This window comes from Saccopteryx leptura, chromosome 2 (assembly GCF_036850995.1).
Source record: "Saccopteryx leptura isolate mSacLep1 chromosome 2, mSacLep1_pri_phased_curated, whole genome shotgun sequence".
Lineage (NCBI taxonomy): Eukaryota > Metazoa > Chordata > Mammalia > Chiroptera > Emballonuridae > Saccopteryx > Saccopteryx leptura.
Genome location: NC_089504.1, coordinates 237,958,101 through 237,979,934, shown reverse-complemented (window position 1 = coordinate 237,979,934; position 21,834 = coordinate 237,958,101). Strand labels below are relative to the sequence as shown.

General features: G+C 49.8%; 1 protein-coding gene across 4 annotated transcripts in view; it reads right to left on the bottom strand.

Annotated features, from left to right (window-relative positions):
* PXN (paxillin) overlaps nt 1-8,713 on the bottom strand; it is a 50,051-nt gene extending 41,338 nt beyond the window's left edge. For all 4 annotated transcript variants that reach the window (XM_066370775.1, XM_066370776.1, XM_066370777.1 and 1 more), the window contains exon 1: nt 8,528-8,713. In XM_066370775.1, coding sequence (XP_066226872.1) covers nt 8,528-8,540 — 13 coding nt within the window. In that variant the 5' untranslated portion in view covers nt 8,541-8,713. The remainder of the gene's footprint in view (nt 1-8,527) is intronic.
* Nucleotides 8,714-21,834: the final 13,121 nt, after the last annotated feature.

The following is a 21,834-nucleotide window of genomic DNA, read 5'->3' as shown; positions in this document are numbered from 1 at the left end:
GAATTGATGTTTCACAAAAAAAAAAAGAATTGATGTTTCTCATCTCTCTCCCTTCCTGTCTGTCCCTATCTGTCCCTCTCTCTGATTCTCTCTGTCTCTGTCATAAATAAATAAATAAATAAATAAATAAATATATCCAAGATAAAGAACCAAAAAGATAATGGGTTGGGCACCACAAGAACTAAGATCAAGTGCTTGCATCATCATCTGTGGTGACACTGGGCATGTTCCCTTCCTCTGAGTCCCCTGGGTTTCAGTTTTTCTTCCTTATCTATGAAATGGGGAAAACTACCATCTGCCCCAAAGGATTGTTGTCAGAATCATGCAAAAGAATGATAAAGCATATGAAAATGTTGCCTAAACCAGAAGTGCCGCCTATGTGGCCACGAGTTTCCACAGGCCAAAGAAGAAAGGGGACAGCAGCAGAGGGAGCAGAAGTAGATGGGGCTGTGGGGAGAGAGTGAGAAGGAAATGAGTTGGGTCTTTGCTGGCGTGCAGACCGGAAGAATCTGGACAATGGAATCCACGTCAGGGGTGGAAACATAAACTTGAGAGTCGCCAACACACAGGGAGAAAAGAGGTCATGCAAGTAGATACACTGAGCGAGGTGCCCAGGAGAAAACCAGGGAGCCAAGCGAACGCCTTTGGGAAACCGCAAAGGCAGCGGATCTTAAGGAAGGGTGGGGAAGTATGGCCACTGAGGAGTGGGAGGTGTGCCTAGCAAAAGAGAATAATGGCCCAGGCTCTGTTAAAACCTGAAAAAGGAGCGAACGAAAGAAGTTAGGAAGGGCAGAAAGGTAAAAAGAGAGGACCAGAAGAGAAGAGATCAAGGTAAACCTGCAGATGGACTGATGGGAGATATGGGTGGGCGGGCACTGGGAGTTACAAAAGGTGTTGGGGTGGGAAAGACATGTGGGGGGATGAAGTACTAATCGACATAAAAAGGGCCTCATGGAGGGTCTGTCTGCTGTGTGCCAAGCGCCTTCATGTCACCTCATGGGGCTCCCCAACCTCGCAGAAGGCAGAATTCAGGCCCATTTTACAGCCTGCTTTCAACACGATTTTTCTATTGTTGCAAGAGGCCCAATTCTCCATGGCTAGTTCAAGAAGATATACGAACTGGGGGCCAGAGGAGAACCAAGCCACCTGAGGATCCCTGAGCCAACTGAAAGGAGCTCCCTGAAGGCTCCTGCCCACCTTGCTCTTGCTCCGCTGGGTTCTATTGTTCCACACAGCTGGAAATGTGTGCCCCGCTCTTCCCAATAAGAAAACAGAACAGAACATGGCTGATTCTGCCAAGTGGAGTTCTGAATAAGCTGCATTCCATTTCATTAAAACAATTACCTGAGTCCCAGCCAAGAATTACATAAAGCTTCCTCCCAGCACCACCCCTCCCCCCATAAAACACACATCACGCTGCTTTTCAAACAGGCAGAGTGAGTCCATGACACACCACGCTGAGACCACACTAGGAAGATCCCATGATCCCTACCAAGTGACCAGCATCTGTGTCCTGGCACGCTGACAGGCAGATGTGAGGCTCAGAAGACCTGCCCATGAAGCACTCTCCTTACAAGGGCCTCCTGGCTGCCCAAAATGTTTCTGGTAGGCAGCAGGGCCCTCCAAGCCAAGGGGGCCACTGCAGTTGGAATCCAGCTACTCCTCTCAATCGACGGGAGGCCCAAGTGGCCCAGCTTTGAGTCAACACAACACCAGACCAAAGAACCTAGGAGCAGGTATTCCGGGAGAGGGAGCCTGAAGTCTAGAGAACTAGAGGCCGCCAGATCTCAGCTGTAAGCCAGATCCTGGGGCCACTCTGGCCCATGCTGCCCACAGGCTTATGGCGTTCCTTGGGCCACAGATAAGAGGTTCATGACGTAGACTGAATGGCATCTCATCCCCGCCCACAGGCTCCATCTCATGCCCAGAGGCTGTTCTCTGCCTTTTGTAAAGCCTGGTTCTTCATCCCGCCCAGGCAACCCCTTTAAACTCCAACATCTCCCCTGTCTGGACCCTGGTCGCCACACCCAAAATAATCCCCACACCCAAAATAACCCCAGAGTCAGCCTCCAAACACTGGGAGCTCTCTGGCCATGGCTGGCCCTCTCTTTTTTCTGCACAGGTCATGGTGGCTGTGTGCCCATATCTCCAGCTGACAGTCACCCGTCACAAGCACACCAGGCCCACTTGGCTCCTGTCTCTGCCCACCTAGTGTTCACACCACCGCACGGAGTCACAGGAGGCTGAGAGTCATTGAAGTCAACCACAGGCAGACACTTAAGAGCAACCCTGGCTGAATGACGCTGAGTCCACTACAGAAAAGCAAGCGTTTCTTGCTTCTTCCAACTTTTTATAATGAAAATATCTAAACACATTTAAAGAAGTTGAAAAACATTACAATGAGTATTCACATACCTTCCACCTACAATAGTTTCAACGGTTACCATTTTGCATAAAAACTATAAGTGCACCCTTCCCTGTATATACAGGGCTGGGCAAAAGTAGGTTTAGTCATGAATATATAAAATAGCTTATTCTTATATTATTATTTATTAATTATTGTATTATTTTCCATATGAACAACTATAAACCTAATTTTGCCCCACCCTGTGTACACACACATACACACACATACACAGCTCCTTTTTTAAACTATATTATTTAAAACTTAGTCACAGATGCTCTGTTGGATAGTTCAGTTGGTTAGTGCGTCCTCCTGAAGCGCAAAGGTTGCCAGTTCGATTCTCGGTCAGGGCACCTACAAAAACAGAGCAATGTTCCTGTCTCTCTCTCTCCCTTCCTCTCTCGCTAAAGTCAATAAATAATTTTTTTTTAAATTTAAAACTTAGTCGCAGACACCATGACATTTTACTCCCAAATACTTCAGTCCGCACCTAACAATAACAATGTTTTCCCGTAAAACCACAATACCACAATCACACAAGAAATAAGCATTAAGAGGCCATCTTTAAGGGGAAAATTGGCCACCAGGGTTCTCCCGAGCCTGGCCAACCACACATTCTGCCTGCCACTGGCCCAGCGTCCAAGGCCTCCCTGGAGAGGCCGGCCCCAAGCCCCACTGGTTAGGCAATCAATTCGTTAGCTGGAAGACCTATTAGGATGCGAATGCATGCTTGAGGCCAGATGGGAGACTCCCAACAAGACCACAACTGACCAGGCAACGTGAGCCTGGGAAGCAGTGGAGGCTCCGTGCCCATCGCAGGTGAGATGATCCTGATGCCCCTTCCAATCAGCTGCTTTGTCAAGATTTCTGGGAAAAGTCAGCTTCCTAATTCTTCCTCTCCCTCTCTTCCTCCCACAGGACATCCTCAAGTCTCCACCTGAATAGTTGTCAACAACTTCCTCCTCGAAAAGGGAGCCATCCCTTTCCATGTACAGACACATGGACAAAGACAGGAGCGTGCCTATATGGGGCAGGGGCACAGAGGCATCTGATTCCACCCAGCAGGAGGGGAAGAGGGACCTCGGAGGCCTGCCCCACGGGCTCCTGCTGTGTGTGGTAAGCTCACAGCTCTGTCTCAAGGGTAACAGGTGACTAAATTGGTGACAGGTAAAGAAGTGGGGTCCTCCACTGAGCAAGAAAAACTGCTACAGGTGCCCAGCATCCCATCCGGAGTCCTCAAAATAGAACAAGGAGGAGAAGGAAGAAACCACAGAGAAGAGGAAAAGAACAGATATGGGAAATTGCACGGAGAATGGAAAACAATCACATCAATCAGCAACCAAGACCAGACCCAGTATCATGAACTGAAACGTAAAGAATGGTTACAAACCCAACTCTGCATTGAAATCCCAGGCCTGGGTTTAATCCCAGCCCTTCCACTCACTAGTTAAGCAACCTGGCAAGTGAGCTCACCGTCTCTGTGCCTATTTCATCTATAAGGGGAGGAGTAGCAATAAAACCCACGCCTTGGCCCTGGCCGGTTGGCTCAGTGGTAGAGCGTCGGCCTGGCATGCAGGAGTCCCAGGTTCGATTCCCGGCCAGGGCACACAGGAGAAGCGCCCATCTGCTTCTCCACCCCTCCCCCTCTCCTTCCTCTCTGTCTCTCTCTTCCCCTCCCACAGCTGAGGCTCCATTGGAGCAAAGTTGGCCCAGGCGCTGAGGATGGCTCCATGGCCTTTGCCTCAGGCACTAGAATGGCTCTGGTTGCAGCAGAGCAACGCCCCAGATGGGCAGAGCATCGCCCCCTGGTGGGCATGCCAGGTAGATCCTGGTCGGGCACATGCGGGAGTCTGTCTGACTGACTCCCCATTTCCAGCTTCAGAAAAATACAAAAAAACAAACAAACAAAAAAAAACCCTGCGCCTTTCATGGTCCATGTGATTCAATGAAACAATGTATGTAAGGCACCCAGCAGAGTGCCCGCATATAGTAAATGCTCAGTAAATATTATGGAAAAGAGTTCTGTAAACCCTGTAAAAGTGAAAAGTGTTCTACAGAGCTTTGTTATTATTAATGGAGGCAATGAGACTAGACAGCCCCGGGGAGGGCTGGAATGAGAGTGAAGCCAAGAGCAAGTTTTTTCAACATCCTGATCTTGGAACAAGGTAAGGGCCCAAGGGAAACTTTGGAGGGCCAACACACTTCATGCGTGAGGGCTAAATGGAGGAGGAGGGCTGGCTGCTCAGCGCATAAACGGTAACTCTAGTCTTTCCTCAGCCCCTCCGGCTAAGGGCCCACCCACCTCGCCAATGCATGGCGGTCTGGGGAAACTGAGAGACAGGAAGACTGAGATGTTCCCTCGGAAGACTGCAAACCCATAGTGGTGGGGTCCCGGCCCCCAGAAGCCCAAACCTTTCCACACGAAGCCGTGGCTGTCCAGATAACTGACAGCTTCACACAGCAGGAAGGGCACCTGCTAAGAATCACGGATATCAGCTCTGCCCCTGACTAGCGTACAGCCCAGGAGAAGTCCTGGCACCAACGCGGAGACCACGAGGAGCGCACATCACTCCAAGGCTGCCTCTGCCACAGGCCCAGCAGCTGGGTGCCCTGGCCTAACACACAGAGGCTCCACAGACAGGCAAGCTCCAAGTCCAGACTTTCCATGGAAACAGGGAGGCTCCAGAGCCCCAAATGCCCCAGGCAACTCCCCTACCCCCCCAGTACCCCTCCAAGGACAATGAAGCACTGTTTTCCAGAGGGTCAAGTCTGCTGAGAAGCTGAAAGAAGATTCCAGAGGCAACTGGGCATTGCCAACAGCTGGCTGTTCCCCCTGGGAGAGGGGAAGGCTGAGCGCTATCAAGGCCTGAAATGTACTCACCCCACCCTCTGTCAGAGAGGCCCTGTCCTGGGTATGGTCCCCAGGGCAGAAATTTTAAAGGTAACTAGTAACCACTCGGCAGGCCCCATTGCTCATCCCTCTGGTTGGTCTCCGATCACTATTACCTTATGATTAAAATGAGCAGATCCAGAATTGGATCAGTCTGGGTTCCAATCCCAGCTTCGCCAGTGAACTTTCCAGAGCTCAGGTTTCCACATCTGCAAAGCGGAGATAAAACACCTCCCTCTCGGAATGGTGGTGATAAAACTCATAAAGCACTGATTCCGGTGCCTGTCTCCCATCAAGCAGGAGTGATCATCTGTGGACCACAACTGTGTTCACAGGCCCCCCAAGCACACTAGGAATGGGAACAAGGGGAGAGCAAGGAGTCGGGTCAAGAAATGTAATTGGAGTACACCTCCGTGCTGCAGGAACTCTGTCCAGGAAAGTCCGGCCAGAGAACAGGGCGAACTCCCAGCCAAACCAGCATCTACAGTAAAATGAGAAAAGCCACCAGCAGCCACCCCACAGCACAAAGCAGAGAAAACAGACAAGGAAAGGCTGTGTTTATGTTTTTCTGCCCAAAGAGCTATAAATTAGTAACTTATTAAATAGCACATGGTGAGTCTGTCACTTGCAGCTCTGGGAAGGGGAGAGTTCCCCAATTTTTTTTTAACACCAAAAAACAAAGTCATTGTAGAGACTTCTGGCCCCCGCCCCAGCCTTGTCACAGGACAAATCGTAAGGGCCCCGTTTCAGGGACCAGGAGGCTCACAGCTGAGGGCACTCCCAGGAGAAAAATAAAAACAAGAGGCCTGGCTTTTGTGTCTACCCTAACTAAGGAAAACAGCTGACAGGCACGGTGCTGAGCAGTCAGCCAGACAGCTGATGGGGCCTGAGCAGAGGCAAATTCCTCTCCCCTCCTGCACGCCCCATTCCTCCCACCCACCCCAGGCTCCGGTCAGCCAGGCGTGGCTGGCCTCCTGGGAGCTTAGGCCAAGGAAGTTGGGCAGCCAGGATCCAAACAACTGCGGAGCTTGTGGTGGAAGGCAGCAGAGATTACAGGTGGCAGCCATCACCCTGCTGTGACCCTTCCTTCATGTGCAGCTCACCACCTCCTCAGAAAGAAAGGCCTCTGGGTACATAGGAGCAGCAGATGTAGAAGTAAGGGACTGGGTTTCTAGTCCTCGTTTTGTCATTTTGAGGCTGTGCAGCCCTGGGCAAGTGCATCAACCTCTCTTAGTCTCAGTTTTCTCAATTTATAAAAGACAAGTAGTAATGACAACAGTGGGCGTAAGGGGCTCTTATAAAGGGTTGCTGTGAGGACAGGACCAGTTGAAGTACAGAGAAGAACTCTATAAACTACAAATTTAAAGTCCTACAATCCCCTCTGCCAGTCCACTCTCTTTCCCTGCAGAGACTAACTTGTTTCCTGGCCCCACATGGAAGACTGTCAGAAGACAGGAATTCAGGACTTTAACTGAAAACTCAACAAAGACTTTCTTAGTCCTTCAAACAGCACAGGGACTGTGTAGAAGCAACAAAACCACATCAGCACCTTAGAAACTGTAACTGCTGCTCGGTTACCACTAGGAAAGCCTTGAGACATTCAGATCCTGATTTTAAAAATATCCCCCAGCCTCCTTTAAAGCTTACTTATTTTTATGTGAAAAAAAAAAAAAAAAAAAAACCTGCCTGGAAGCCATGCCAACCTTGAGTGTGTTGGAAAAATAGGTGCCAAGCCTGACCCAAGGGCAGAACTATGCTTGGCAGACATTGCACTCTGCAAAACAGGCATGATCGTACACCATCCCCAGCTCCAGGTTGGGGTGGGTGCATATGATCCCAAAAGAAGTTGCCAGGAAGCAGTGAAGTCCCAGCCCTCCTCCCCGCGCCCTTGCAAGTCCAGTGCCTACATATATTGCCAGTCTTAGCTTACAGCGCCCTGTGCACTTGAGAAAGGTTCATCAGTTCAGGAAGGCATGAATCCACTGCTCAGAGCCTGGGACAGAGAAAGCATCAGTGGCCACACAAGGCACGCACAGTCCAAAGAGGGAAGACACGGCACCTACAGAGAAGAAACTTTTCCCCGTTCTCACCTTCTCAGCTCAGAGGCCCTCCACCTACAGGCACAAAGGGGAGAAAGAGCGAATCCTCCCACTTCAGGGTTCATGCCACTCAAGGCATTCCTAGAACCCTGGCACCAACCCTCTTGGGTTCAGTATCTGGTTCCGGGAGACGCTCTCCCCTGCCCTAACAGCAAATCAAGGCCAGAGTGAAAAGAGTAGTTCTGGAGCTCCAATAACATGAAAACAGTACAACTCCTGTTCCGGGCATCCTGTCCTCCTTTCCTGTGTGGCTTCCAGCAAGGTCTGATGCTGAGGGTGGGTGGGGGTGGGTGGAGGGACTCTGCCAGCCAGGACAAGTTCAAAGATGGCCATACCTTGAGGCCCACTTCCCTCCTCATTCCCCTGGCCTTTCACCAGCGTCTGGGAGTGGAGTGAGAATCCTGTCTCCTCAGCTTACTCTTCTAACATTTGATTAGTCCAGAGACGGGCGAGGGCAGTCAGTGGAATGCAGTGACCGGTTCATGAAACAGGGTGCCCAGACCTGAAGTGGGGGGTTAGTGGGTGGGGCACATGGGAAACTTGTCTTTGTAGCAGCGGTGAGGCTCATCCCTAACTTGTGAATCTGACCAGTGACAAAAACGGGGTGGCCTCGGAGAGGCTATCCCCCTGAAGGGGGAGCGGTCTTCAAGGGGGTGGGAGCACGTCCTGGAAAAAGCAGCTGCTCCCCGAACCCGGCGTCCGATCTGTGAGGTGGGGGGGGGGGGGGCTGGGGAGCGGTCTGTGAAGTGAGGGCCCCATCGCTGGGGGGCCGGTCTGGGCCAGGCACTGAGAGACCTGCCGCTGAAGCGGACGGGGCGGGTCCCTGAGGTGCGAGCTGGTCCCCGGGGCTGTTCTGGGAAACCGGGGTGGCTCCCCAAGGTCGGGGGTCCGGAGGTGGGGCCGTCCCCGAGCCCTGGAGTGGCGGCTGTGAGAGCAGCAGCAGAGCCAACCTGCTCCGGGACTCAGGCCCGGCCTCGGGATCCAAGCCTCGAGTAGCCCCGGCCGGCAGGGACCAGAGAAGGGTCCCAGGCCACCGAGGGTGGGATCCCGCGGCCGCCGCCGCTCGCTCGCGCCCGCCCGGCCTGGGGCCGCGCGCCCTCCGCTGCCTCCTTCCTCGGCCTCCCACTCACTCACCAAGGTCGTCCATGGCGGGACCGCAGGGGCCGGGAACCGGCTGGACGTCGCACTCGCTGCCCGTCCCGGGGCCGCTCCTCTCCGCCCCGCAACTTTTCCGCCGTGAGCCTCGGCCCAGAACGGAACGCGCCGCCGCCGCGCGCGCCCGCGCCAGCCGCGCGCCCCGCCCCCGGCCGTCCCGGGAGCACGCGCGCCCCGCCCGCGGTCGCTCCCGCGAGCATGCTGGCCCCGCCCGCTGCGCACGCTAGCCCCGCCCCCTGCACCGCCCGCAAAAGCGCTCCCAGCCCAGTTGGTGGGCAACTCTGGGCAGGGCGGCGGCGCCCCCTCGCGGCCCGCGGGGAGGTGGGCGGCTCCCAGGCCAACAGGCCTTCTGCTCAGTCTATTTTTTTTTCTTTCTTTTTTTTTTTTTTTTACAGGGACAGAGAGAGTCATAGAGAGGGATAGACAGACAGGAATGGAGAGATGAGAAGCATCAATCATCAGTTTTTCGTTGCGACACCTTAGTTGTTCATTGATTGCTTTCTCATATGTGCCTTGACCGTGGGTCTTACTGAGTAACCCCTTTAACCTCTTGCTCGAGCCAGCGACCTTGGGTCCAACCAAGCTGGTGAGCTTTTTGCTCAAGCCAGATGAGCCCGTGCCCAAGCTGGCGACCTCAGGGTCTCGAACCCGGGTCTTTCTGCATCCCAGTCCGACGCTCTATCCACTGCGCCACCACCTGGTCAGGCACTCAGTCTATTTTCTATTTTTTTCTTCCTGAAGTTGGAAACCGGGAGGCAGTCAGACAGACTCCCGCATATGCCCGGGGTCCACCCGGTACGCCCACCAGGGGGCGATGCTCTGCCCATCTGGGGCGTCGCTCTGTTGCAACCAGAGCCATTCTAGCACCTGAGGCAGAGGCCACAGAGCCATCCTCAGCGCCTGGGCCAAGTTTGCTCCAATGGAGCCTTGGCTGCAGGAGGGGAAGAGAGAGACAGAGAGGAAGGAGAGGGGGAGGGGTGGAGAAGCAGATGGGCACTTCTCCTGTGTGCCCTGGCTGGGAATCGAACCCGGGACTCCTGCACGCCAAGCCGACGCTCTACCACTGAGCAAACCGGCCAGGGCCTGCTCAGTCTATTTTCAAAGTCACATGCCTGACCATCTGTGACAGATCCATCTGCCTGTCTTTTTTTTCTTTTTTTTGTGACAGAGTCAGAGTCAGAGAGAAGGATAGATAGACAAGAAGGGAGAGAGATGAGAAACATCAATTCTTCATTGTGGCTCCTTAGTTGTTCATTGATTGATTTCTCATATGTGCCTTGATGGGGGGGGGGCTACAGCCTGGCAAGAGAACCGAGTGACCCCCTTGCTCAAGCCAGCAACCTTGGGCTCAAGCTGGTAAGCCTTGCTCAAACCAGATGAGCTGGTGCTCAAGCTGGCGACCTCGGGGTCTCGAACCTGGGTCTTCCACATCCCAGTCCCACGCTCTATCCACTGCACCAACACCTGGTCAGGCCATCCTCTCTTGATACCTCAGTCTGACCTGTGTCTGTCCATCCATCAGTCACTTACTCATCGCATGCCTGTTTACCAGAGAATCAGTTTGTCTGCGTGTCTGTCTCCCAGTAGGTCATCCCCCAGGAGAACCCTAAATCAATACCAGGCAAGGCCAGGAAACTTTGGAGAACCTTTCCTGAGGTACCCTCTAGGCCCATGGCAGTGTAAATCGCAGCCCAGCCTTTGGAGCCAGATTTAGTAGTTTTTGGGGGGGGGTTTCTGTATTTTTCTGAAGCTGGATACAGGGAGGCAGTCAGACAGACTCCCGCATGCATCCGACCGGAATCCACCTGGCATGCCCACCGGGTGGCGATGCTCTGCCAATCCGGGGGGTCACTCTGTTGTGACCAGAGCCACTCTAGCACCTGGGGCAGAGGCCATGGAGTCATCCCCAGCGCCCGGGCCATCTTTTGCTCCAATGGAGCCTCAGCTGTGGGAGGGGAAGAGAGAGACAGAGAGGAAAGAGAGGGGGAGGAGTGGAGAAGCAGATGGGCGCCTCTCCTGTGTGCCCTGGCCGGGAATCGAACCCGGGACTTCCACACGCCAGGCCGACGATCTACCACTGAGCCAACCGGCCAGGGCCCAGATTTAGTATTTTATTTTATTATTTTATTTTTTTGTAGTTTTCTGAAGCTGGAAACGGGGAGAGACAGTCAGACAGACTCCCGCATGCGCCCGACCGGGATCCACCCGGCACGCCCACCAGGGGCGACGCTCTGCCCACCAGGGGGCGATGCTCTGCCCCTCCGGGGCGTCGCCCTGCTGCAACCAGAGCCACTCTAGCACCTGGGGCAGAGGCCATGGAGCCATCCCCAGCGCCCAGGCCATCTTTGCTCCAATGGAGCCTCGGCTGCGGGAGGGGAAGAGAGAGACAGAGAGGAAGGAGAGGGGGAGGGGTGGAGAAGCAGATGGGCGCTTCTCCTGTGTGCCCTGGCCAGGAATCGAACCCGGGACCTCTGCACGCCAGGCTGACGCTCTACCACTGAGCCAACTGGCCAGGGCCCTGATTTAGTATTTTAAAGGTATGTATCCCTTAATCTTCCAAATGTCCACCCACCGGAGACTTTCAAAACTTTGCATGGAGCAGAAGGGACTCCCACCTTAGACATTAAAAGAAAGACTACAGGGAAGTTACACCCTGTGCTGGGCACATTCCACTACCACTCACACCCCAGAGGGCTCTGCTCGCACAGACTCAGAAGTCAGGTTATAACAGCTATCATGTATTAAGTGTCAGATACTATATAGCTATTATCTAAATCAATTCTTCATAGAGGTAGTTATTACTATCAGCCCTTCCCCACAGTTTGGAATGGACCGTGGCAGTTTGTCAATTTTATGGAAAAATGCTCGGTAAACCCAGCTTTAAGCTCCCCTTTCCACCAGAATCTGACCTCCAAACCCTCTGTGTTAGGCCAGGTCCTCCAGGAAGGAGACGTTGAGATAGAGTTGCGGTAAGGCCTGTGAAAGAGAAAGGGGAAGAAGCAGTCTAGGAAAGGAGAGACTCAGATATGATGAAGATAGGCCAACCCACTGGGAGCCCCCCAAAAAATTCATTAGAGGAGTCCCATTGGACAGAGTGTCCAGGCCCCAATTCCTTACCATGTTCTGGGGACACCCAGGAAGAGAAAGGCCTTGGGAAGCTGTCCTTCCTTGAGCTAGATAACAAGCTCTTTTTTGAAGGCAGAACCAAGAGATTCACCTCTGTGGCTGCCACCTCCTCCTATACTAAAATTCAAACCTGACCTGTGGTGGCGCAGTGGATGGAACGCTGACCTGGAATGCTGAGGTCACCAGGTCAAGGCACATACAAAAAGCAACTACTACGAGTTTTTGCTTCCCACTCCTTTGCCCTTTCTCTTTCTCTCTCTCCTCTCCTAAAATCAAAAAATAAAATCTTTATTTAAAAAAGAAAGAAAGAAAGAAAGAAAGAAAGAAAGAAAGAAGAAAGAAAGAAAGAAAGAAAGAAAGAAAGAAAGAAAGAAAGAAAGAAAGAAAGAAAGAAAGAAAGAAAGAAAGAAAGAAAGAAAGAAAGAGGCTCTGGCCGGCTGGCTCAGTGGTAGAGCTTCGGCCCGGCATGTGGAAGTCCTGTGTTCAATTCCCGGACAGGGCACACAGGAGAGGTGCCCATCTGCTTCTCCACCCTTCCCCCTCTCCTTTCTCTCTATCTCTTTCTTCCCCTCCTGCAGCCAAGGCTCCACTGGAACAAAGTTGGCCTGGGTGTTGAGGATGACTCCACGGACCTCAGGCACTAGAATGGCTCCTGTTGCAATGAAACAAAACCCCAGATGGGCAGAACATCGCTCCCTGGTGGGCTTGCCAGGTGGATCCTGGTGGGGCACATGCTGGAATCTGTCTCTTTGCCTCCCTGCTTCTCACTTCAGAAAAATACCAATAAAAAGAAAAAGAAAGAAAAAAGGCCTAACCTGTGGTGGCACAGTGGATAAAGCGTCGACCTGGAATGCTGAGGTTGCCGGTTCGAAACCCTGGGCTTGCCCAGTCAAGGCACATATGGGAGTTGATGCTTCCTGCTCCTCCCCCCTTCTCTCCCCCTTCTCTCTCTCTCTCTCTCTCTCTCTCTTTCTCCCCCCTTCTCTAAAATGAATAAATAAAATCTTAAAAAAAAAAAAAAGGAAAGAAAAAAAAAGAAAGAAAAAGCCCTGGCCAGATAGCTCAGTTGGTTAGAGCATCGTCCCGAAGTGCGGAGGTTGCCGGTTCAATAACCAGTCAGGGCACATACAGGAGCAGATTAATGATGTTCCTGTCTCTATCTCTCCCTCTCTCTCTAAAATCAATACAATAAACAATAAAAGGAAAGAAAGAAAGTTAAAAGTGTTCATAATCTAAAAAAAGTGAGTGCCTAGTTGTATAGTCTTCTAGACTATTCTTTCTTTTTTTTTTTTAGACTTTTATTCATTCATTTTAGAGAGAAGAGAGAGAGGGAAGGAGGGAGGAGCAGGAAGCATCAACTCCCATATGTGCCTTGACCAGGTAAGTCCAGGGTTTTGAACCAGCAACCTCAGTGTTCCAGGTTGATGCTTCATCCACTGCACCACCACAGGTCAGGCTAGACCATTCTTTTCTTTTTTTATTTTATTTTATTTTTTTACAGAGACAGATAGAGAGTCAGAGAGAGGGATAGATAGGGACAGACAGACAGGAACAGAGAGAGATGAGAAGCATCAATCAACAGTTTTTCGTTGCGACACCTTAGTTGTTCACTGATTGCTTTCTCATATGTGCCTTGACCGTGGGGCTACAGCTAACCAAGTAACCCACTGATCGAGCCAGCAACCCTGGGCTCAAGCTGGTGAGCTTTTTTTTTTTTTTGCTCAAACCAGATGAGCCTGTGCCTTAGCTGGCGACCTCGGGGCCTTGAACCTGGGTCCTCCGCATCCCAGTTCAATGCTCTATCCACTGCGCCACCGCCTGGTCAGGCTAGACCATTCTTTTACACACATGCACACATATATAAATATCTATATCACATATAGAAAATGTTTAAATATGCGTTTTTATATTCATGCACACTGCTTTGAAACCTTTTTTTTTTTTCCACTTAATACTATTTTGTAAACAACTTTTCATGGCATTCAATATTTTTCTAAAACATCATTTTGGGGGGCAAAATAGCATTCTGTCATATAACTCCTACCAATGTTTACCAGTTCCCTCATTAAATTTTATTATTTTCAAGATTTCACTATAATTAGCAATGCTGAGAAGAACATCATTATAGTTAAATCTTGGAGCATGTCCTTAATTATTTCCTGAAGATCAATTCCTAGAAGTGGAAGTGCTGTATCAGGGGTTAAAAGCACTGTCGTTAGTCTTTTTGCTGGGTGCTGACAAAGTGCTGTCCATAACTACTATGTCTAGATAAATATATAATAGATGTTCTATGCACATCAATTTGCACATAATACTTTAGAATTCCCCCAAATGTGGTACAGTGCTACCAGGGAAATAAGAGACATGTAAATGGTACATGGACAAAAATTTCTTATTTTAATAGTTATGGGTCCTGGCCGGTTAGATCAATCAGAGCATTGTCCCAAAACACCAAGATTGTGGGTTTGATCCTTGGTCAGGGCACATACAGAAAGTGACCAATGAATGCACAACTAAGTGGAATAACAAATGAATGTGCTCTCTCTCTCTCTCTCTCTCTCTCTCACTTCCACTCTTGTGTCTCTAACAATAAATCAATAAAAAATAATTATGAATTAGCTCTGGCCTGTTGGCTCAACAGTAGAGCATCGGCCCGGCGTGTAGAACTCCGGGTTCAAATCCCAGCCAGGGCACACAGGAGAAGCAACTATCTGCTTCTCTACCCTTCCCCCTTCCTTTCTCTTTATCTCTCTTCCCCTCCCGCAGCCAAGGCTCCATTAGAGCAAAGTTGGCCTGGGTGCTGAGGACAGCTCCATGGCCTCTGCCTTAGGTGCTAGAATGGCTCCTGAGGCAGCAGGAGCAATGCCCCAGATGGGCAGAGCATCGTCCCCTGGTGGGCATGCCAGGTGGATCTCAGTCGGGTGCATGTGGGAGTCTGTCTGCCTCCCCACTTCTCACTTCAGAAAGATACAAAAAATAATAATAATAATTATATATTTATGTACATTAGAAAAATGCCTAATTAGTACATGAACCAATATATAGTTTAGGATGAGATTAAGTAAAAGAAATAAAAAGGAGAGTTGTTTACAGAAAAAACATTAAGCTATATAGTGCAGGTGGGTTCTTTTTTTTTTTTTAACTTTTTTTTTAATTTTTATTTATTTATTCATTTTAGAGGAGAGATAGAGAGATTGAGAGAGAGAGAGAGAGAGAGAGAGAGAGAGAAGGGGGGAGGAGCAGGAAGCTTCAACTCCCATATGTGCCTTGACCGGGCAAGCCCAGGGTTTTGAACCGGCAACCTCAGCATTCCAGGTCAACGCTTTATTCACTGCGCCACCACAGGTCAGGCAGGTGGGTTCTTAGTTACAGCAAAAACCATGACTGCAATCTGAGATACCTCCTGATGTGTGATCACTCCCCAAACGTATTGTGTAGTTGAAGAAGTTAAGCTGGAACCCTGGCTGGATAGCTTGTTTGGTTAGAGCACCGTCCCAAAGTGCAGAGGTTGCCAGTTCGATCCCTGGTCCGGGCACATACAGGAACAGATAGATGTTTCTGTCTCGGTCCTGCTCTCCCCTTTCCCTTCTCTAAAAATTAATAAAAGGCCCTGGCCGGTTGGCTCAGTGCTAGAGCGTCGGCCTGGCGTGCGGAAGTCCTGGGTTTGATTCTCGGCCAGGGCACACAGGAGAGGCGCCCATCTGCTTCTCCCCCCCTCCCCCTCTCCTTCCTCTCTGTCTCTCTCTTCCCCTCCCACAGCCAAGGCTCCATTGGAGCAAAGATGGCCCGGGCTCTGGGGATGGCTCTGTGGCCTCTGCCTCAGGCGCTAGACTAGCTCTGGTCACAACAGAGCGACATCCCGGGTGGGCAGAGCATCGCCCCCTGGTGGGCGTGCCGGGTGGATCCCGGTCGGGCGCATGCGGGAGTCTGTCTGACTGCTTCCCAGTTCCAGCTTCAGAAAAAATACAATAAATAAATAAATAAATAAAAATCAATAAAATAAACATTTAAAAAGAAGTTAAGCTGGAGCAGAGGAACACTCACGAAAAACTAAAGAACATAGCAACATAGCAGAAAATGAGAGCTGAGCTGGAATCCCAGCTTTCCTCAGTTGCCAGCCAGAGGAGTCCAATTATCCCAATGCTGACGATTTTTCTCAATGACTGACATTCCATACCTGCCTGGTAAGGGAGGGCTTATACACAATTGTTGGGGCCCTCCTCTTTTTTTTTTTTTTTTAATCAACTTATTGTTCCATTTTATTCATGCTGTCATTGGTTGATTCTTTTATGTGCCCTGACCGGGGATCGAACCCTCAACATCAGCATGTAGGGATGACTCTCTAACCAACCGAGTCACCCTGTCAAGGCAAACTGTTGGGTCAGTAGAGATCACGAGAGATTATCCAGTCCTTCTGGGGGTGAAGGGAGCTGGATTTCCCTCCACAGCTGCTCCACCCTCAGTCTCCCCTAGGTAGTTAAGGGCCCCACATACCAACTATGTGCACATCTGGCTGTCATCCCCGAGTCCTCCCTGTCTTCACCCTCCATAGTCTGTCCTGCCAACCAACCTGCTATGTATAACCTGCAACCCCTCCCCCCATTTTCACCACCCTATTATCTCTCTACTCAGTCAAGCCATCAATCATCAGTTTTTTGTTGCGAGACTTTAGTTGTTCATTGATTGCTTTCTCATATGTGCCTTGACTGTGAGCCTTCAGCAGACTGAGTAACCCCTTGCTCAAGCCAGCGACCTTGCGTCCAGGCTGGTGAGCTTTGCTCAAACCAGATGAGCCTGTGCTAAAGCTGGCGACCTCAAGGTCTCGAACCTGGGTCTTCCACATCCCAGTCCGACGCTCTACCCATTGCGCCACCACCTGGTCAGGCGCCAATGTTGTCTTTTTTTTTTTTTCCTGAAGCTGGAAACGGGGAGAGACAGTCAGATAGATTCCCGCATGCGCCCGACTGGGATCCACCTGGCACGCCCACCAGGGGCGATGCTCTGCCCACCAGGGGGCGATGCTCTGCCCCTCTGGGGCGTCGCTCTGCAGCGACCAGAGCCACTCTAGTGCCTGGGGCAGAGGCCAAGGAGCCATCCCCAGTGCCCGGGCCATCTTTGCTCCAATGGAGCCTTGGCTGCGGGAGGGGAAGAGAGAGACAGAGAGGAAGGAGGGGGTGGGGGTGGAGAAGCAAATGGGCGCTTCTCCTGTGTGCTCTGGCCGGGAATCGAACCCGGGTCCCCCGCACGCCAGGCCGACGCTCTACCGCTGAGCCAACCGGCCAGGGCTAATGTTGTCTTTTTAAAAGACTATTTATTCAATTCTTTTTTCAGAGAGGAGAGAAAGAGAGAGGGAGGGAGAGAGAGAGAGAGAGAGAGAGAATGGGGAGGAGCAGGAAGCATCAACTCCCATATGTGCCTTGACTGGGCGAGCCCAGGGTTTTGAACCAGCGACCTCAGTGTTCCAGGTCGACGCTTTAACCTACTGCGCCACCACAGGTCAGGCCAATGTTGTCTTTTTTAAAAATCAACTTTATTGAAATACAATTTACATCCAGTAAAATGCACCATTCAAGTAGACTAGTTTGGTGAGCTTTGACAGATGTGTATCTGCATGTAATACAACTTCAGTCAAAATAAAGAACATTCCATCATTCCTCCATGCTCCTTAAAGTTGATTTCCCCACCACAAGGGTCCCAAGTAACCACCTATTTGATTTCTGTCTCTATAGATTACTTTACACTTATATAAATGGAATCATACAGTATGTATTTTTCTTTCTTCTTTTTTCTTTTTCTTTTTTTTCAAGGCATGGGGTGGTCTGGCTTCTTTAGATTGGCATGTTCATGAGATTCATCTGTGTTGTTTGAATCAAGAATTGACCCTTTTTTGGCCTGACCTGTAGTGGCGCAGTGGGTAAAAGCGTCAACCTGGAACGCTGAGGTCACCAGTTCAAATCCTCGGGCTTGCCTGGTCAAGGCACATATGGGAGTTGATGCTTTCTACTCCTCCCCCCTTCTCTCTCTCTGTCTCCTCTCTCTAAAAAAAAAAAAAAAAAAAAATTAAAAAAGAATTCACCCTTTTTGACTGACCAGGCAGTAGCACAGTGGATAGTGTCAGACTGGGATGCGGAGGACCCAGGTTTGAAATCCCGAGCTCTCCAGCTTGAGTGTGGACTTACCAGCTTGAATGCGGGGTCACTGGCTTGACATAGGATCATAGACATGACCCCATGGTCGCTGGCTTGAGCCCAAAGGTCACTGGCTTGAGCAAGGGGCCACTTACTCTGCTGTAGCCCCCCCCCCGCCCCTGTCAAGGCACATATGAGAAAGCAATCAATGAACAACTATGGTGCCACAACGAAGAAATGATGCTTCTCATCTCTCTCCCTTCCTGTCCATCTGTCCCTCTCTCTGATTCTCTGTCTCTGTCAAAAAAAAAAAAAAAAAAAAGGCCCTGGCCAGTTGGCTCAGTGGTAGAGCGTTGGCCTAGCGTGCGGAGGACCCGGGTTCGATTCTCGGCCAGGGCACACAGGAGAAGCGCCCATTTGCTTCTCCACCCCTCCGCCGCGCTTTCCTCTCTGTCTCTCTCTTCCCCTCCCGCAGCCAAGGCTCCATTGGAGCAAAGATGGCCCGGGCGCTGGGGATGGCTCCTTGGCCTCTGCCCCAGGCGCTAGAGTGGCTCTGGTCGCAATATGGCAACGCCCAGGATGGGCAGAGCATCGCCCCCTGGTGGGCAGAGCGTCGCCCCATGGTGGGCGTGCCGGGTGGATCCCGGTCGGGCGCATGCGGGAGTCTGTCTGACTGTCTCTCCCTGTTTCCAGCTTCATAAAAATTAAAAAAAAAAAAAAAAAAAAAAAAAGAATTCACCTTTTTCGTGGATGAGTTGTACTCCATTGTATGAATGTACCACTGCTTGCTTCTCCATTGTCCTGCTGATGGATATATAGTTTATTTCTCCAGCATTGGCCACTAAGAATGAAGCTTCCATCACCATTCACATGGAAGTCTTTGTGTGGCCATATGTTTTATTTCTCTTAGATACATACGTAAAGAGTAGAATGGCAGGGTCACATGTAATGTTTTAAAAATGTATACTAAGTCTCATCCTCATTCCCCTGCTTAAACATTCCAGTGGTTTCTTGTTGTCCTTGGAATAAAATCCAGACTCTCCACAAGGATCTCTGAGGCCACGCCTTGGGTTTTGTCTTCTTCCTTCCTCCCCTAGTCATTACATTCCGGCCACACTGGCCTTCAGTATGTCCCTCGAGTACAGCAAGCTAGTTCTGACTTCGGAGCCTTCACAGCTCTGAGCCCCTTTCTGGAATGTTCTTCCCAGATCTTGGCACGGCTGTTCCTGATCATCACCAAGGTCTCAGTTCACGCATCACCTCTGCAGGTCCTGAACATTTTATCTAAACTCTTCCATCCCCCCATCAGGTCCTATCCCCTTAACCTGATTGAATTTATTTACTTTCACCTGCTGGGGATACCCCAATGTACAAAGAGATGCGTGGGCTGGACTGTGCAGTTAGTTGTAGGATCAAGATGAGAACCCTAGTATCCTGGCACCCAGCCCAATCCTCTCTCTTCTAATATATATATTTAGATTTTATCTATTCATTTTTAGAGAGAAAGGAGAGAAAGAGGGAGAGAGGGAGAGAGAGAGAGAGAGAGAGAGAGAGAGAGAAAGAGAGAGAGAGAAAGAGAGAGGGGAAGAGCAGGAAGTATCAACTCCCATATGTGCCTTGACCAGGCAAGCCCAGGGATTTGAACCAGTGACCTCAGCATTCCAGGTTGACACTTTATCCACTGCACCACCCCAGGTCAGGCCCCAATCCTCTCTCTTCTATCACAGGCCATCCACAGACCATTTTTTCTTCTTCTTCTTCTTCTTTTTTTCTAATTGATTTTAGGGAGACAGAGAGGGGAAGGAAGAGAGAGAAACATTCATTTGTTGTTCCCCTTCATTGGTCCTGTATGTGTCTTGACCAGGGATTGAACATGCAACCTTGGTGTTTTGGGACAATACAGTACTCTGACTGAGCTAACTGGCCAGGACTCACAGAGCTTTCTAGGATGCCAAGACTCAAGCACAGACTTAGCTGCAGTGCTGTTTTTAAGAGCAAAGAACCGGCCTGACCTGTGGTGGCGCAGTGGATAAAGCGTCAACCTGGAAACGCTGAGGTTGCTGGTTCAAAACCCTGGGCTTGCCTGGTCAAGGCATATATGGGAGTTGATGCTTCCTGCTCCTCCCCCCTTCTCTCTCTCTCTCTCTCCCCTCTCTATAATGAATAAATAAAATCTTTAAAAAAAAAAAAAAGAGCAAAGAACTGGAAACAACCCAAATATCCATCAATAGGTGATTGGTTAAATAAATTACATGTAGTTCTGCCATGGAAAACTATGTAGCCACAGAAGAGATGGAGGAAGTTACTTACCTACTGATATGAAACAGATCTAAGATTTAAAAATAATAAAACTGAAACAGTGTGTGTAAATGTGTATCTGTGTAGAGAAAAGTGGGAAACAATGTATCTCTTTATGAGACGCTTATACTTGCTGGAGCATCTCTGGGAATAAACTCTAGCGTCTCCTGGCAAGTGAGGGGGGTGGGTGGGGGAACAGGGTGCCTGGGGGCTGGAAGGGGAAGGAGATTTTATTAATTACATTTTGGAATATTTTGAATTTTGAATCACATATGCAATTTCACCTATTCCCAGAATTAATTTATATTTTCAAAATAAAATATAACTGCACCTGGCCGGGTAGCTCAGTGGGTTACAGTGTTGTCCCAGTACACCAAGGTTGTAGCTTCAACCTCCGGTCAGGGCACATAAAAGAATCAACCAATGAATGCATAAATAAGTGGAACAACAAACCAATGTTTCTCTCTCTACATTCCTCTCTCTCTAAATTCAGTAAATAAAAAAATTTAAATTATATTAAAATTATTTTCAACATGTAGCTGCATTGTAAAATGACATGCAGACATTAACCTGAATCAACTGCCTAGAAATGATTCAAATGAGGCTTGGCTTGGAAAATGGAATTTATTTTTTTGCTGAAGAAGAGCCAACTCTGACCTGATTTTGGAGGACAGGAGGCCGTGGGAAGGGCACTCCAGAAGGAGGAGTTGGTGTTCAGAAAAGTATGTCGAGGGCCCAGAATATGGGCAGCAAAACAGAAAGGTTCCAGCCTCCCCTGCTCATGTCAAGGATGAGCCAGGTGACCCAGAAAGTGGCTCCTAGCAGACACTCCAACCCTCTGGGGAAAACCCTTTAGGGTCCAGAGGTCCAGACAAGGGTTCAAATCCCAGCTCTGCCATCTGTCAACTGTGCAGTCTTGGGCATGATACTTCATCTTTCTGAGCCTTGGTTTTTTCATCAGTACAATGGGCATACGGTTTTGCAGGTTTGATACTTAGCTGGGTGATTTGGGGAAAGTGGCTTAAACACACTTAGACTCAGGTGCCTTAATTGTAAAATCTGGATAATAAAACATTTATCTATCAAGGTTGTTATAGGGATTCAACAACCACCAAAATGCAGGAGAAGGGCTAAGAAACTGTAGCTATAATTCTCATGGGAGAACCCAAGTGAAACTTTAGGGCTAGGACAGCAAAGGATAGATTTGGCTATTTATGCAGCCACCAAAGGGTTGCACAGTCAAGGTCATGAATATTATTAGTAATATTAATAATCATTACATAATTATCATATTAGAATAATCTTTTACATTATTATCTCATTTCAGTCTTGCAAAGAGCCAGTGGAGGTTTATGCCTCTTTCACAGGCTAGGCAGCTGAGACTCATACATAAAGTCACCTGCCCAAAGCCACACCCGTGCAAAGTAGCAAAGTCAGGATTCAAACCCAGGACTGTTTGACTCATTCACGAAGGGGAGCATGGGGGTTGTTTCAGAGCCCCTTGGCAAGTTCAAGTTCCCTAGCTGTCTTGGAGACAATGCCTTGAAAAAAATTACTGCTTCCAAACTTGGTGGTGGTGGTGGTGGGGTTCTGATCTAGGTCACTCATTGCCCTGCTTAAAACTTTCATGATGCCAGAATAAAGCACAGTGGCCTGACCAGGCAGTGGCGCACTGGATAGAGTGTCAGACTAGGACACGGATAACCCAGGTTTGAAACCCTGAGGTCGCCAGCT